Source organism: Miscanthus floridulus, chromosome 10 (assembly GCF_019320115.1).
Source record: "Miscanthus floridulus cultivar M001 chromosome 10, ASM1932011v1, whole genome shotgun sequence".
Classification (NCBI taxonomy): domain Eukaryota; kingdom Viridiplantae; phylum Streptophyta; class Magnoliopsida; order Poales; family Poaceae; genus Miscanthus; species Miscanthus floridulus.
The window spans coordinates 122887522-122904276 of NC_089589.1; the positions used below are offsets into that span (position 1 = coordinate 122887522).

The 16755-nt window shown below is 45.0% G+C and overlaps 1 protein-coding gene and 1 long non-coding RNA gene across 2 annotated transcripts; one reads left to right on the top strand and one right to left on the bottom strand.

Annotated features, from left to right (window-relative positions):
* The first annotated feature begins 218 nt into the window (after window positions 1-218).
* Window positions 219-5084, top strand: LOC136485563 (uncharacterized). The gene is made up of 5 exons (XR_010766478.1): window positions 219-800; window positions 929-1091; window positions 2040-2143; window positions 2470-4328; window positions 4803-5084. It is a non-coding gene; the product is annotated as an uncharacterized lncRNA (long non-coding RNA).
* A 4711-nt stretch (window positions 5085-9795) lies between these two features.
* LOC136489486 (disease resistance protein RGA2-like) lies at window positions 9796-11244 on the bottom strand. Its single transcript, XM_066486106.1, has one exon. The coding sequence runs from the start codon at window positions 11242-11244 to the stop codon at window positions 9796-9798; it is 1449 nt and encodes a 482-aa protein (XP_066342203.1).
* Between the last annotated feature and the right edge of the window lie 5511 nt (window positions 11245-16755).

Genomic DNA, 16755 nt, shown 5'->3' on the forward strand with positions numbered 1-16755 from the left:
TCCCTAATCTCCTACAACTAAAAAGAATAAAGCGTGGTCACTTATTGGTGCGACAATCCAACGTGGGTCCATCGTCCTGCCTGCTACGATCACGCGCCCCTCTGCTCCTACGCCTGTCTCTTGCGATCCCCTGCCCGTCCTATCCCTTTTCCTCTCCCTCTGATTTTCTTTCCATAACAAAACCACCCCACACCGACACCACAATCATCGCGAGACGCCAACGCCTTCTCCCCACCCCACTAGGACGCCATGATCGCTCAAGCCTTGCGGCGGGTGGTGTGAGGCCAAGGGCGGCACAGTTGGAGGGGCATCGCTGTGAAGGATCGGGTGGCGGCGACGATCCAGCGCCAAATGGGCGGCGGATGAGGTGCCAGGTGGCACCCGAGGTGATCCAGCCTCAAATGGCCGTGATCCCCCATGGCGGTGGCACCAGCAGTCGCGGTTGCGACGACGGCGGAGGACGAGGCTCGCTTGCTGCACCTGGAGGAGCAGGCGGAGCACGACGGCGAGGGCACGGAGTACCTCTACCGCTTGCGATCAACCAACGCCCCCTCCTGTCCATCGTATCCTTTTCGTCCTATTTTTCTTTCCGAAACAAACCACCCCACCTCGGTGCCACAATCATCGCCAGACGCCGTCGTGCTCGCTGGATCCCACGGGCCGCCGCCGCGTGCGCCGCTCCCCATCCCCGCACCCCGCAGCGGGATCCATGGCCCTCAGGCCATCTCTTCGAGAAGTAGGTCGTGCTCAAGCTACCGCTGACGGAGGGTTGCGGCAACAACAACTTCTACGGCGACGAGGTCAGTTTTGTGTGCCATGGCCTCAAATCCGTTGGTTTCCAGCGGTGAGGTCTCATTCCATCTCCTCAAAGTTCAGGGGCTGTAGTTCGATTTGTTCTGATTTTTCTCTTTGGATATCAATGGTCCAGAGACACGGTCAAGAACGAAGTCCGGTCCTGACTTCTTTGGTTGGCTAAATGATCTGGTGATCTACGAGGAGGCACAACTTCTCAAGTAAATACAATCTTCTATTAAGAGCACGACATGATGGCTCGGTGCTCCATACAATTACATTGGCAGACATCACTTTAGGTAAAGAGCTAGCTGTTCTCCCGTACATCCATATATCAAAGTCAATCTCTTATTATTGTATTGCAATATTCCCTCGAGAGGCACTTCGTCGGTGTCCCTTAATGTGTAGACCATTAGTAAAAAAAAAAATTGTCATTCTTAATTTCCTAGAGATGGTGGATATATACCCTTCCATGCAGTGTTCGCTCCAGAGGCACTTGATCGGCTTTAGCCAGGGTAGCATCTGTTTGAAAAGTTACAATGACAAGCTTCTGTGTTATCCGGCTTTCAGGGTTAGGTGTACACTTGATGTCTGTTTATGCTAGATTATCTTTCCAGTTGAACCCACAGTTCTGCACTTCTACTTTAAAAAAACATAATTTAATTCATACCATTTTAGCTTCATGGAATCGATATAGTTATTGCTGGTTATACCAAAAGAAAAGGTGATGCATGATCCCTGAAGACTAATGTAGTGGTACTACTCTGGTAGCATTCTACATGTCTGAGGGATATTGCGACTTCTACATTCATGTGATGTTTGTGATTTTTTGTGCACAGTTCTGAAAGAGAAGGAATGACTACTTGTCTCTAGGACAAAGAATATGAAATTGCAGATCAAGCAATGGTTTTTTTTTCTCAACATGTGAAATACTTGCATGTTAGCATCAGGGCTTGGGTTGGGAAATAACAGTTTGGTTTGGAAAATTAACTGGTTACAAATCAGGTTAGTACATTTTGTGGTGCCACTCTTTCCACTTGATAAAAGAAAGAACACGGCTGAGTTCCAAGCTGTAAGCCTCTAATAGTACTTTCCCCTAAAAAGCTTCGATATTTCATTTCCTTTCAGTATTTTGGTGCCATTTATGCGTTATTTTGTGTATATTTTAATTACATGCTGTAGGAATCATGAGTCAATCTATATCTATACTGTATTGCATTAATGATTCCGGACATTTGTTGCATCAGGTGTCAGCAGCTAAGTTCGTATATGGCTGTGCTATCGATGCCGCGATGTGGAATCCCAATTGCCTCTTCGATTCTCTTCAAGCCGGCGTCATGCTGCCAGAAAAGTAAGGAAAGCTCCTAGCATCACTACATGTCGTTAGAAGCCTCTGTGCACATAAAAAGAATGCCTACCCCTTTGAAAAATAATGTTTTCATATTGTCTGCATCTTTGTTCATGAACATTTATTGTTCAATACTTTTCTTGGAGTAATCAATGCAAAATTACCACTTATCATATTATGGTTGTGGCGTTTCCATCATTTTGTAGTTCTGTGTAGTACCTCAAACTCAGGCTTACATGCTTCATTTTCTTTTCTTTTAATTTCAAGTTAAGATATTCCAAGTACATGAGTTTTGTCCAATTGTTTGGAATTTTTATTTGGTTTTGCAGGAGCAGGTAAGCAGCTCTTTGTCGCAGCTCTGTCTGTAGGCAACAGGAACTTAATTAAGGCATAGCAACAGCAGTTCAGTCCAGTTTTTCTGTTTGAGGTTATGGCAGCATTGTATGACTGGTTTTAAGCATTCAAGCACGGATTTAGTATATTCACTTGTCTTTTTTGTGTTAGCGTAAACTACTTGATAAGCATCATATCTATTTCAGATACAAGATGGATGTCTGTGATTTAGTATAAATTTTATACTATCGCTTAAGTGGGTGTATGTGATTATAAGTCTTGTATATGTGACATTATCAATTTTGAAATATAATGTAACAGTTGGGACTCATTCATGGATGTGTTGCAATGAGATTTGGCTTTGTATGAGGACCGAACGGGGACTCGGTTGTCTAGCTCTGACTGGGGTTGATATGTCTTAACATTTTGTATAACTAGAGCAAAATTGCTTATGTAGAAAAAAAAATCTTAAGTAAATATTTGGATCTCAGCTGAATATTAAAGGGATTATTTGCCAAGAGACCTTTGGCCTTTGCAACAAATGGCTAGAGTACTATCTAATGTTCTGTGCAAAACTACTCTTAGATGATATATATTATGCTTTTGCTTAATACTGGCCATCCTTTTGCAAAACTACTGAATATGAAAGGGCCAGCATTTTCAAGAAACATATTGTCCTTTTGCTTAATCTGGATCGACGCTGATTTACATCATATTATTATGGGTGGCTTACGAGTCCTCTCTGGGGTCCAATTACTGCTTAAGTGCTAATAGTATCAGTTTCCTGAAAGAAAAGGAAAGGGCTATTAATTTCAAGCTCTTCTCATCCTGTTCTGTCATTCTCTTATGCCATTGTGAACATCACCTTTTTCATGTCCTAGCTGTGTAATGTTCTTGTGGTGAAATTATAAGTAGCATTATGTGCAAAATGTGTGTGCCTGATCCTATTTTGCAGGAATTATTCGGAAGACAAGGACAATCATGGAGTGTTTGCACCGGATTTGTGGGGATTGTATAGATAAATGGTTCCATATGTTATTTGTCTAATATGCCTTGCGCCAGTGTCATTTCTTAAAAAATGGAGTCCTAACCTGGTTGTATTAGCAAAACAATGAACTTTCAGTGCTCAGTTCAGTGTTATGAAAACAATGAACTTCCAGGTGGTCTGCTGCGTGCGCAATGCTCCAGACGCGTGGCGGTCCGCCCCCGCCCCCCTGTGCTCCAGTGACAGTAATGTGCTGTGCCCGCTCTCGACTCTCAAGCACTCATTGCCCTGTGTCTGTACTTTTCTTTCATAAAAAAGAACTTGGTGTGGATGTGTCAGTGCTTTGGATTGAGAGGTAAGCACCCGGGAAAGTATGGTAATTTGCATCTTTGATGTTTTATTTAATCCGTTACAATGGTCGTATCTTTGATCGCTAGATATTGCCCTTGAGTGAAGTGTTTTTATGCTCCTCTACTGTAATTGTAGTAGAACATCTCAAGGCACCTGCTCAAATGTTTTTTAGAACTTTTATAAGTTAAATGGTTTAGGGTTGGTTGGCATATATAAATTAATTGGTGATATGCACTGACTACGCCTAAAAAAATTGTTGTTTCTGTAGTTTCGGTACTCTCCTGTACTTAGGCTGCTACTTTTTTTTTTACAATTTCATTATTTTCATTCTGCTTATAACAACTAGATGTAGAATTGCCTTTTAATTGGAGTGCTGTGTTTTTCATGTTTCATTCGGCAAACAACTACACACTTGCTTCTGAGGAGAGACTTGGGCAGCTCATTCAGAAGTTGAAAAAGGAAGGTGTTAATCCTAATTAGTGGAGACTTGGAAATTTTCAGCTCATGTTATGCCCACAGGTATGGAGCATCTGTTCTTTACAACCTTGTTCTGCTGCTTCCAGTTTAGTGTCTTTTTCATGAATTATATCTATCTTTACAACCAAGCAGCCTAATTAATTTAAGACATGAATGATAAGAAATTGCTCCTAAGAAGTGACGCATCCTTAAATCATCCAATCAAATTGACTTGATTTAAGATAACATTGCAAGTTACTGTTGTATCATTTCTTTTTAGTGATCCATTGCATTTCGGATCGTTGAGCTATCTAGCGACAATAACGAACTATAACTTACACCGGCCCTCACGGTAGGTTGCTTGTTGTTGCTTCTCACACTGGACAAGAATAGCAGCTAGGTGGGAGTTCATTGGGGGAGCCTGATTCGACACATCGTGGAGACATTCGGCCAGGGGAGGATAGAGATTTAGATTTTATTTGTTTCGTAAGCTTTTCTGAAATAGATCTACATGTCCTCTGCTTGGTGGGGTTGTAGGTGAGGACGCACGCGATCCGGAAGGCGCACTAGAACATCGACGGTACCATCAAGGCCACCGACAGCATCCTTCCCAATGGCTAGCTGAACTTGTTGCATTGAGAATATAGTAATCTTCCAAGTTCTGCTGGCGATGAGGGAAAACTGACAAAGAATGTGTGTGTTGTGTGTGCTCGATATTTTCAGCTCCTCACTCGAATGCTCGCTCTGGTCGAGAATCATGAAGCCAAGGGTTACCAAACAGGCACTAATGTTATGTGTGATTATATTTTAAGGAATAAAAAAATGTGGAATTTGTTTTTATCTCTTGATTATAGCCAGATGCTTTCCCTCGTGTCTATCAGGTTCTAGCACATTGTTACGCTGGGAGAATTGGTGGCCTTGTATATTGTTTTGTTGTCAGTGTTTTTGTCATTTTGTTACGAATTTCTGAAATATGAATCGCTACCCTTATATATAAGTGGAGGAAGATTTATGCCATGGAAATCCAAAACAGCTATATAGAAGAAATTTTAAACAAAAGTGAATTTTATGAGATAACCAAAATGAAAATTTTATGAGTATAAAGCAAAAAAATCTTTCCTATGGATAGGAAAACACGTCGCTAATACGTATGTTACTCAGGTATTATTTTTTCCTCTTGCAACACGCGGGAATTTGAAATTATAGCGGTCAGAGCTTAAATTTCCTATAGGATAGGAAAACACGTCGCTTCCTTTACGTTTTCAAATCTTTGTCGGCAGTATTATCTATGTGACAGGCACTAATATTTACATATATATATATACTCGAACCTGTGTATAGGATGATATGAAGATACGGTGGAACTTATTCATGGATTTATTGATGCACGAAAGAAATGGATATCGAAGATTTCTTCTTGCCGATGTAAAACATTATATTAGCCGCATCACGAAAATGTCTATACAGTGGAGTTTGTGAGCCTACAACACCGCACTCTTCATGACTGTTAATTTCACAAACTTTGCTTTTTAGATTAATATCACTCTAACGTCGGTATTTAATTTCATAGTATTGTTATCTTATCGTGCGATCCGTACGTTTTTAGTATAAAAGTTTAGCTGTCCCATAGCGACGCTCGGGCATGCTACCTATACTATATGTTTTCATGACTTATGTACGCTGACTGTTTTTTTTTAGAAACATGTGTGATGACTGATGAGTCCCTGTCCGTGAGACCGAGATTTAACCCAAAAAGCAAAGAGACCAGCCGCACAAGATATCTCGTTCAGCGTTGGCGGCGAGAGTGGGCCCTGATCGAAGGTCTGTTGATTCTTCGGATGCCACCGTGCGGCCGAAAGCAACCCCTTGACCCCCTCCTTCCATCAATTACCCCCATCGTGTATTATGTGATTGTGAGATAATGCTCCCAGCCAACGAGGCGCGCGACTCCATCGCAACTTCGCAGGCAAGCAGACAAAAAGTCAACGGCGTTGCCGCGTGGCTGGCTGGCTCTCTCTCCCTCTCGCCTGCCTGCCCTCCACAGGAAGCAACAAAACATGACGTGCCTCTCTGATTTTGTTTGATTACCCGTTCTCGTGCCCTTGAACCTGGTTTCATCCGCTTGTTTTTTTATCCGGAACAATATTTTTCTCTCACGACATTTCATCTGGAACCGTGTTTTTCATCCACTTTCCTCCAAAATCATTCTCAAGCAGGCTGCTACACCCAGACCGACGGTTAGCTAATGGATGGGATTAGAGAATGAGATGCGGGTGACGGGTGTCCGCGCAGCTTCTGCTATGTGTTCTGTGCGGCGTTATCCAGACCGAAGCTTTGCCGCGGGTTAGAGCTTCAATTGCTGAACGTGACACTATTTAGGTTATTGGCTTAATAGCAGAGATAGAGTCAGATTCCAAACAACATGCTGTAACTAAACTTGTTTGGGGACCCCATATGGTATATGGGCCAAGCCACCTCCCAAAAGACGCCCAACTAGTGCTAGTTTAGTGGCATGTAATGGCCATCCCCAATAAGAAGGCCACTTGTTAGTATCCACTGCCTATATATAGGCCATGTTCGTTTGTCTGAATCTTAGCTGAAACTAGTTGAAAAACACTGTTCTGGCTGAATTGTTGTGAGAGTAAAACACTGTTCAGGTTGAAAAAATAAGCCGAATATGGGGTAAGCCAAATGGGGGCCATAGTGTCCAAGGGTATGAGGACAAGTGACTCTCACACCCACTCATTTGCTTGTCTCAAAACCCTATTGTGTCCCCTCTCCACCGCTGAGCTCTTTCTCCCTCTTGCCTGTTCACAGCCAAAGTTCCACGGAGCCTTCTCGGGAGAGCCTTCGCATGAAGCCTTTGCATGGGGGCCTCCACACGGAGCCTTCGCAGGCGAACCTCCGCACAGAACCTTCACCAAGGGACCTACACACAGAACCTCCGCTAGGGGACCTCCACATGGTGCCTTCGCCGAGGGATCCCTGATCCATAGGGAACCTTCACTGGGGGACCTCCGCACAGTAATTTCACTGAGGCACCTCCGCATGGTGCCTTCAACAAGGGACCTGCATTCATTGACAGACCTTCTCCAGCTAGCCATCACTGAGGAGCCTTCTCCTCTCTAACTTGTTTGTCACCATTCACTACCGGAAACATCAAATTTGCCGAGTGTTTTTGTGTTTGCCGAGTGTATTCTCTCGGGCACTCGGCAAACAAGTTCTTTGCCGAGTGCTACCATAAAAACACTCGGTAAAGAGGTGGTTTGCCGAATGTCAAAAAAAAACACTCGGCAAAGATGCAGTTTGCCGAATGTTTTTTTTACACTCGGCGAAGGAAAAAATATTTTTTCTAGGAAAGAAAGAGAAGAAAAAAATGAAAAAAAAATCTTTCCCGAGTGCCCAGATCTAGGACACTCGGCAAAGTAAAAAAATATTTTTTTCTAGGAAAGAAAGAGAAGAAAAAAAATGAAAAAAAAATTATTTGTCGAGTGCCCAAATCTAGGACATCGGCAAAGGAAAAAAATTCTGGGAAAGAAGGAGAAAAAAATGGAAAAAAGAACTTTGCCGAGTGTCCAGATCTGGGACACTCGGCAAATGACAAAAATCTTTTTTTAACCCCAGCGGCCGCGTCCGCACGCTCCCCTTCTCCCCACACCGCCTCCGCACGCCCCCTCACCTTCTCCGCGCATGGGCACGCGCCGCCCCCTCCCCGCGCACGCGCACGCGCCGCCCCCTCCTCCCTCTCGGCCCCGACGCGGCCCCGCCCTCCCCTCCTCCCTCGCCGGCGCGGCCCGCCCTCCCCTCCACCCTCACCGGCGCAGTCCGCCCTCTCCTCCTCCCTCGCCGGCGCACCTCCCTCCCTCCTCCACCGCCTCCACCAGATCTGGCCCCCGCGCGGGCAGATCTGGCGACGGTGGCGCACTGGGAGGCCAAATCCGGCCCCGACGCGGTCGCCCCCTCCTCTCCCTCTCTTCCCACCGCCAGGCACCCCTGCCCCTCCTCTCCCTCCTCTCTCTTCCCCTGACGACGGATCCGGCGTGGCCGCCCCCTCCTCTCTCTTCCCTGGCGGCGGATCCGGCGCGGCCGCCCCCTCCTCTCCCTCTCTTCCCACCGCCGGCGCCCCTCCCCCTCCTCTCCCTCCTCTCTCTTCCCCGGCGGCGGATCCAGCGTGGCCGTCCCCTCCTCTCTCTTCCCCGGCGGCGGATCCGGCGCGGCCGCCCCCACCTCTCCCTCTCTTCCCACCGCCGGCGCCCCTCCCCCTCCTCTCTCTTCCCCGGCGGCGGATCCGGCGCGGCCGCCCCCTCCTCTCCCTCTCTTCCCACCGCCGGCGCCCCTCCCCCTCCTCTCTCTTCCCCGGCGGCGGATCCAGCTCGGCCGCCCCTCCTCTCCCTCTCTTCCCCAGATGCGGCGGCCACGCCCTCCTCTCCCTCTCTTCCCCGGCGTGGCGGGCGGTGGCATGGTGGTGGTGGCCGGTGGTGGTGTGGTGGTGGTGGGCGGCGGTGGCGTGGTGGTGGTGGCCGGTGGTGGTTCGTGGCGGCGGCCATGAAGCCGGGGTGCGGAGGCGAGACGCAGGGGAAGGGCACCGCCGAGGAGACCGACGGCGGCAGGCGGAGACCGGCCGGTGGTGGCTTTTTGTATTTTTTGAAAAAAAATGTTTGTGGTGGCTTTTTTCGAAAAAAATGTTTGCCGAGTGTATTTTGGGCACTCGGCGAAGTCTTTGCCGAGTGTCCGATAAAAAACACTCGGCAAAGTCTGTTTGCCGATAAAAATTCACCGAGTGTCGTTTGCCGAGTGTTTTTTAGGCTTTGCCGAGTGCCAGGGGAACTCGGCAAATCTCCTGATTCCGTAGTGATTGTCCCAACAGATCTACTTCTTTCAAATCTACCATGCCCACTTCATTGGCCATCAGAACTAAAGATCCATTGTATGGTATGCCATTGAACTTTTTATTGCACAGAAACTGTTTTACAGGAGATGCCATCCACTAAGGCCTTGGTTGTTGAGCCAACATACCCAAAACATATCATGAGTATCCCCGATTCGGTTGCCAAGAGCCGAATGAATGATCAACATAATTGTCTACCTGTGCACACTTTTTGACTTTTTTTGGAGGTAGACATAGACACTTTTTTGACTTATGGCCCAACAGTACCACCAAAGGGTACAATAATTCTACTTGGTCCAACTTCTAGTCAAATTTACAACCGATAAATCAGATATGCCTGTTTATAATGCCGGCTTGATGTAAGGTTTACCACAATTGGATAGCACAGTTTTAGAAACTGGCTTAGGGGCGGTTTGCCTCAGTACCGTGTTTGACAAGAGACAATTGTGTTGGAAAAGAAATCTCCAATCAGCAATTTCTCTTGATTCTACATTTGTATATATAGTCTTATAAAGCACTATATATAGTTACTTGAAAAAAAATCAAGACATGTATTGTTTATATATATGTAACAAATAGATTCCCACTATGACATATATAGTATTTTGTTACTAGTCCGTCTGCATAACAAAATGCAACACACTAACTCAGTTCCTTCCTCTTCTTAGAGCACCTTTTCCCCTTCTGCACACACTTTGAATCAAGAATCTCACAGCTGGCTATGTAGCTGTAATATGGCGGTAAGTGTGATGTCCACCAGAGAACCTCAAATTTCCCTTTTGGTGCAATTCTTCCATACATTACTTCATCAATAGTTATTTTTGGAACCTCTTCATGGCCAGACCTGACTACGTGGTGTCTGGCAACTTGGACATACTGATAGATATTTGATATTCTACAGAGATTGTAGTGTCTATTTTCCACTCTTGTATTATTTGGACCATTACTGCTTGGAACTAAGTTTTCCTCCCAATTTCGTCTAACACAAGCAAGAATCGTGCGCCAGTGCTGTGTGCTAACATTAGATCTTAGAAGGGCAGCGATATTTTTTGAATTTGCAAGAGACCCTGTGAAGTCCCCAAATAAAGCATCTTGGCAATAGTACTCCTCAAATATTTCCAAAGCTAACGATGCAAGCTTGGGTTGGTCTTCAGCATATGAGCTTCCAAACAAAAGCACCTTGAAGAAGTACCAACATGCTTCTCGACACAAAAAATCCAACCTTATAGGTTCCGTCGTTCCAAAGTTTGTTACTTTCTCTGATCTACTTGTTACTATAATTTTACTGCCACTGGGAAGGCAACTTTGAGAGGCGGATAACAGCCTTCTCCAAGCTCCCTCTTCAACATCCCCATCTAGCTCGATTATAACCAGCAGTTTTCCATCATTCTGGCTGCTATTTTTGTATTTGATTATTCCTCCATCCATATCGTTCAGGGTGTGTTGTTTTTCTTCGATGAACTTGTTTCCACTGAAAAAGACAATCTGAGAAAAGTGATTTCGCACCCTTATGTCATAGCAAACATGCTCAACTAGTGTGCTCTTTCCAACTCTTCCTTGCCCAATGATTGGCAAGACACCCACTCTAAATGATTCACCAAGAGGCTCCTTCTGCAGTAAAAAATAGATGGTTCGTTCCATTTCTGCCTGGCGGCCAAACATGCGTTTCTCAAGTAACAGATGCATGCTATATGGTTGGCGGAACATTGGTGGGTAGTTGTTCAGAAAAGCTACAAACTCATACATATCAGTCACCATGTTCTGCACACTATCAAGTGTCAGTTTTAACTCCTTTTTGCCTTGTATACTATTAACATCAGAGGGAGGAAAACGCCGCTTGCCTGTATTGGATATAGAACATGCCAAGGAAAAGTTTTGATGAGCGTTCACCTTTGCTTCTTGGTCGTCAAGGTACTTGAAATTGTCAAGCACGTAGTAGCCTTTGTACATCTCTTTCCGCAGCATTTTGAGTTGTTGAAGCATTCCGTTGTTTGTGATGAACCTCCCCTCGGCTTCCTCAACGGTGATCGCAACCCGGAGCAGCGCCTTCTCTAGTTTCTGCAGTCTCTCCTCCTTGGACACCCTGGACATGGTCGGGTATTTGTTGATCAAGAACGATAGGCATCTGCTGAAGACCTCACCTACAGCAGCAGAAAATAGCGCCTCCATTTTTGGAGCCCTCCTAGCTAACAGGATATATAGGGTTGCAGCTGAACTGGGAAGGGAGATGCACAATGCTTTAGTGTTTTATCAAAGAATACTATTACCATTCTTGTGTGCCACACTGCTAGCTTTATAGCCATGGAGAGGTGTAGTCAAATATACAAGGACATGGCCCTACAATTATTATTATTATTATTATTATTATTATTATTATTATTATTATTATTATTATTATTATACGAAAGAAAGCAATGTAAACCAAACGAATAGTGTGGATATGTACAATGAATGTGGCAACTGTACGTGCGGTTGTGACATGTGAAAACAGTGACAGAAGCGTCAATGCCATAGAGATGGCTGCTAGGACCGAAAATGCAGAGTCAAAGGAGGCTCCTGTACGTGCGGTTGTGACATGTGAAAACAGTGACAGAAGCGTCAATGCCATAGAGATGACTGCTAGGACCGAAAATGTGTGACATGTGAAAACAGTGACAGAAGCGTCACAATGCCATAGAGATGGCTGCTAGGACCGAAAATAATGTGTGACATGTGAAAACAGTGACAGAAGCGTCAATGCCATAGAGATCGCTGCTAGGACCGAAAATGCAGAGTCAAAGGAGGCTCCGTTAATAGCCTGGCCGGTTCCATTGACTGAGGCCTTGTTTAGATTCATGACCTAAAGTTTTAGGGACGTCATATGGGATATCGTATAGGGTGTTCGGATACTAATAAAAAAATAAATTACAGAATTCCTCTGGTAAACCGTGAGACGAATTTATTAAGCCTAATTAATCCGTCATTAGCACATGTGTTACTGTAGTACTTTATTATCAAATCATGGACTAATTAGGCTTAAAAGATTGGGGTAATTCCCTGTGTGCCATTAAAAAAGATCGCTAATGCTATATGTGTCCATGGAAAAAGTTCAGCGGTCTTCAGCACCACTACTCCAACTTTTTTGTGTCCTCCATGTCACTTCCGTCAGTTTGGGCTCTAACACCGTCAAACTGCAGGTGTGAAAAAACGAAAATACCCTTAAGTTTAAATATGTTATTATTTTTTTGAGCATCTTAACGACTTCAAATGAAAAAACTCAAAACTAGAAAGTTGTAGATCTCGTCGAGATCTATAATTTTCATATAAAAATTATTTTCATTTAATTCCGCAAAAAAATATGATTTGATATGATTAATATATCTTAGAAAAATCTATATTTAATACTATATGCATGTGTCCAAACATTTGATGTGATAGGGTGTAAAGTTTTAGGCGGAGGATCTAAACAAGGTCTAAAGGAGTTGCTGACGCTTAGCATTATTGACAGGGTGAAAGCTCTAGTTTGGTTTTGGTTAATTGATAAAACCCTAAGTGCTAACCTAGTTTATCAAAGTGATTGTGAGATAGGTAGCACTACTCTAAGTGGTGAAACAAATGAAGACCATGACATGATGATGATGGTGATGGCATGGTGATGATCAAGTGCTTGGACTTGAAAATAAGAAAGAGAAAAACAAAACGCTCAAGGCAAAGGTATAAATAGTAGGAGTCATTTTATTTCAGTAATCAAGACACTTAGCGAGTGTGATCACATTTAGGTTAGATAGCCGTACTATTAAGAGGGGTGAAACTCGTATTGAAATACGGTTATCAAAGTGCCACTAGATGCTCTAACACATTGCATATGCATTTAGGATCTAGTGGAGTGCTAACACCCTTGAAAATGTTTATGAAAATATGCTAACACATGCGCACAAGGTGATATACTTGGTGGTTGGCACATTTGAGCAAGGGTTATGAACTTCACCGGCGGAGTGTCCGCCCGTAGAGTGCGGACAGTCCAAACGGTGCCATCGGCGCCCTATACAGAAAAGACAGGGGTTTACAGAGTGACCGGACGCTGGTGGTGCAGTTGATCGGACGCTTCATGGTCCTGAGTCCGGTCAGTGCTGACGCTACGCTGACGGAGGCCGCCACAGAGGAAACGTTGAGTGACCGGACGCTAGGTGTGTCCGGTCGAGCATGACCGGACATGTCCCGGTCGTGAAAATTGCAGTTGGAACCTTACGGAAACGACCGCGACGCTTCAGACAGGGTCCGATCAATTTCTAACTGGGCGTACGGTCATACACTTGACCGTTGAACATCGCGACGACTCGGCTTTGGAAGACTGATGCACAGTGGCGCACAGTCGCACGACAAGACGCTGAGGTGAGGTCGGTGAAGCTGAATCTGACACGGCATGACATCGCAAAGGGTTGCAAGCCACCTATCCAACAATTCTAGTTGCAATGAATACTTAAGCACACAAACTTGCTATGTAATTACTCACTAAGAGCTCTCAATCTTGCTACTCTAAAGAGCTCAACTAGATGAATGTAAATAATAAAGCAAGCTCTCAATTCTAATTACACTAAAGAGCTTGTATCAACTAGTTTGCAAGAATGTAAATGAGTGAGTAGAGTGATTATACCAACGTATAGGGGATGAACCAATCACAAGATAAATATATAGCCAATCACCGGGAGAATGCCAAAGAAGAGAGACAATCGATTTTCTCCCGAGGTTCACGTGCTTGCCAACACGCTACGTCCCCGTTGTGTCGACCAACACTTGGTGGTTCGGCGGCTAAGAGGTGTTTCACATACCTCGTCTACACGATTGGACACCGCAAGAACCGACCCACAAGTGAGGTAACTCAATGACACGAGCAATTTACTAGAGTTACCTTTCGGCGCACCGCCGGGGAAGGTACAACTTCCCTCACAATCACTGGAGACGGCCACGAACAATCACCAACTCATGCCGATCCTCCACCGCTGCTCCAACCGTCTAGGTGGTGGCAACCACCAAGAGTAACAAGCGAAACCCACAGCGCAACACGAATACCAAGTGCCTCTAGATGCAATCACTCAAGCAATGCACTTGGATTCTCTCCCAATCTCACAAAGATGATGAATCAATGATGGAGATGAGTGGGAGGACTTTGGCTAAGCTCACAAGGTTGCTATGTCAATGAAAATGTGCAAGAGTTACTCCCTTGAGCCGGCCATGAGGCTATAAATAGAGCTCCCATCAAATAGAGCCGTTATACCCCTTCACTGGGCAAAACGCGCTCTGACCGGACGCTCCGGTCATACTGACCGGACGCTGGCCCTCAGCGTCCGATCGCCCGATGGACGCCACGCGTCACCAACTTCAAACGCTGTTCGTCATATTTCAACGGCTACGAAGCTGACCGGACGCTCTAGTAAAACTGATCGGACGCTAAAGCCCCAGCGTCCGGTCGTTTCCAGTAAGCTCTCCGAGGCGTAATTCTTCGACCGGACGCGTCCGGTCCACCTTGACCGGACAAAGACCAGCGTCCGGTGCTCAACTCTAGCCACTGTGCCATCTGACAGCTCGACCGGATGCAGCCTTTCAGCGTCCGGTCGCTAAGTGACCCAGCGTCCGGTTAGTAGACCAACGCCAGCATCATTTCGACCAACTCCATTTCAACTCTAACTTCTTCACCCTTGCTCAAATGTGCCAACCACAAGAATTTGCATTCGGCGCAATAGAAAATAGGCATTTCATTTTCCCCAAACCCATCTCAACCCTGCAAACACCACCTCCTTTGTAGATGTGCCAACACCACCAAGTGTATCACCTTGTGCACAAGTGTTAGCATATTTTCACAAACATTTTCAAGGGTGTTAGCACTCCACTAGATCCTAAATGCATATGTAATGAGTTAGAGCATCTAGTGGCACTTTGATAACGCATTTACAGTAGGATGCTATCTTCCTAAAGTGATCACCTCACTTGACTGATTAAAAAAAGGTCCTACTTTATACTTTGCCTGCGTTTTTCTCTTTCTTCTTTTCCAAGTTTAAGCATTTGACCATCACCATTGTCATGATCTTCGCCATTGCTTCATCACTTGGAGTAGTGCTACCTATCTCATAATCATCTTGATACACTAGGTTAGCACTTAGGGTTTCATCAATTAACCAAAACCAAACTAGAGCTTTCAGAGGTCCAACGTCCGGTCAATCTGACTGGAGCGTTCGGTCAGCCCGTGTTCAGTGCAGTGAGGAGCCCAATGGCTCTATTTCATGGGGGCTTCTATTTAAGCCCCATGGCAGGCTCAAGCTCACTCTTTTGGCTATTTGCATTGACTTAGCAATCTTGTGAGCTTAGCCAAAGCCCTCCCACTCATCTCCATTATTGATTCATCATCTTTGTGAGATTGGGAGAGAATCCAAGTGCATTGCTTGAGTGATTGCATCTAGAGGCACTTGGTATTCGTGTTTTGCTACGGATTTCACTTGTTGCTCTTGGTGGTGGCCACCACCTAGATGGCTTGGTGCAGCGGTGGAGGATTAGCACGAGTTGGTGATTGTTCGTGGCCATCTCCAGTGATTGTGAGGGGATTTGTACCTTTCCTGGTGGAGCGCTGAAAGGTAACTCTAGTGGATTGCTCATGTCATTGAGTTATCTCACTTGTGGGTAGGTTCTTGTGGTGTCCAATCATGTGGACGAGGTTTGTGCAACACCTCTTAGCCACCGAACCACCAAGTGTTGGTCGACACAACGGGGACATAGCGTGTTGGCAAGCACGTGAACCTCGGGAGAAAATTGATTGTCTCTTGCCATTTGGTATTCTCCCAGTGATTAATTTAATATTCACCTTGTGATTGGTTCGCTCCTCTATACGGCGGTATAATCACCCTACCCACTCTTTTATATCCTTGCAAACTAGTTGTGGCAAGCTCTTTAGTGTAATTAGAATTGAGAGCTTGATTTATTATTTAAGTTCATCTAGTGGAGCTCTTTAGTGTAGCAAGATTGAGAGTTCTTAGTGAGTAGTATCATAGCAAGTTATGTGTCTAGTAATCATTGCAACTAGAATTGTTGGATAGGTGGCTTGCAACCCTCGTAGAGCTAGAGCAAGTTTGCATTTCGCTATTTGTCTTACTAATCAAATTGCTCTAGTTGATTTGTAGAATTTTAAATAGGCTATTCACCCCCCCCTCTAGCCATATTAGGACCTTTCACAGGGGTATGACTTCAAAGTACTTTGAACATAGCCACATATCTAAGAGGCACGGATGCATGTTCCCATACGCAATTTGATAAATAAATGCTCCAAGCCGCAAAGGCTGACATTTGTTCACTCCACTAGAACCCTTATCATAACTGATTTTAATGGCCATCTAGATCTCTTTTCATCTATTCTGAAAGGAATCTTGATGTCGCTTAGGAGGCCTAGAGAGGGGTGAATAGGCCTGTAAAAATTTCAACTCGAAACTCTATTAGAACAGATGGCGGCACTGCCAGCCTTATAGGACTGGCACTGTCGCTCTTCAAAAATAAAGCAGACAGCGTTGAGATTTCACATATAGTAACCTGACCCTCTCAGCTGCTCAATCCTACAAATTCAACTCGAAACTCTGTTAG

Coding starts and splice junctions, on each gene's coding strand:
- LOC136489486 (XM_066486106.1), bottom strand. CDS start 11,244: ATGTCCAGGGTGTCCAAGGAGGAGAGACTGCAGAAACTAGAGAAGGCG.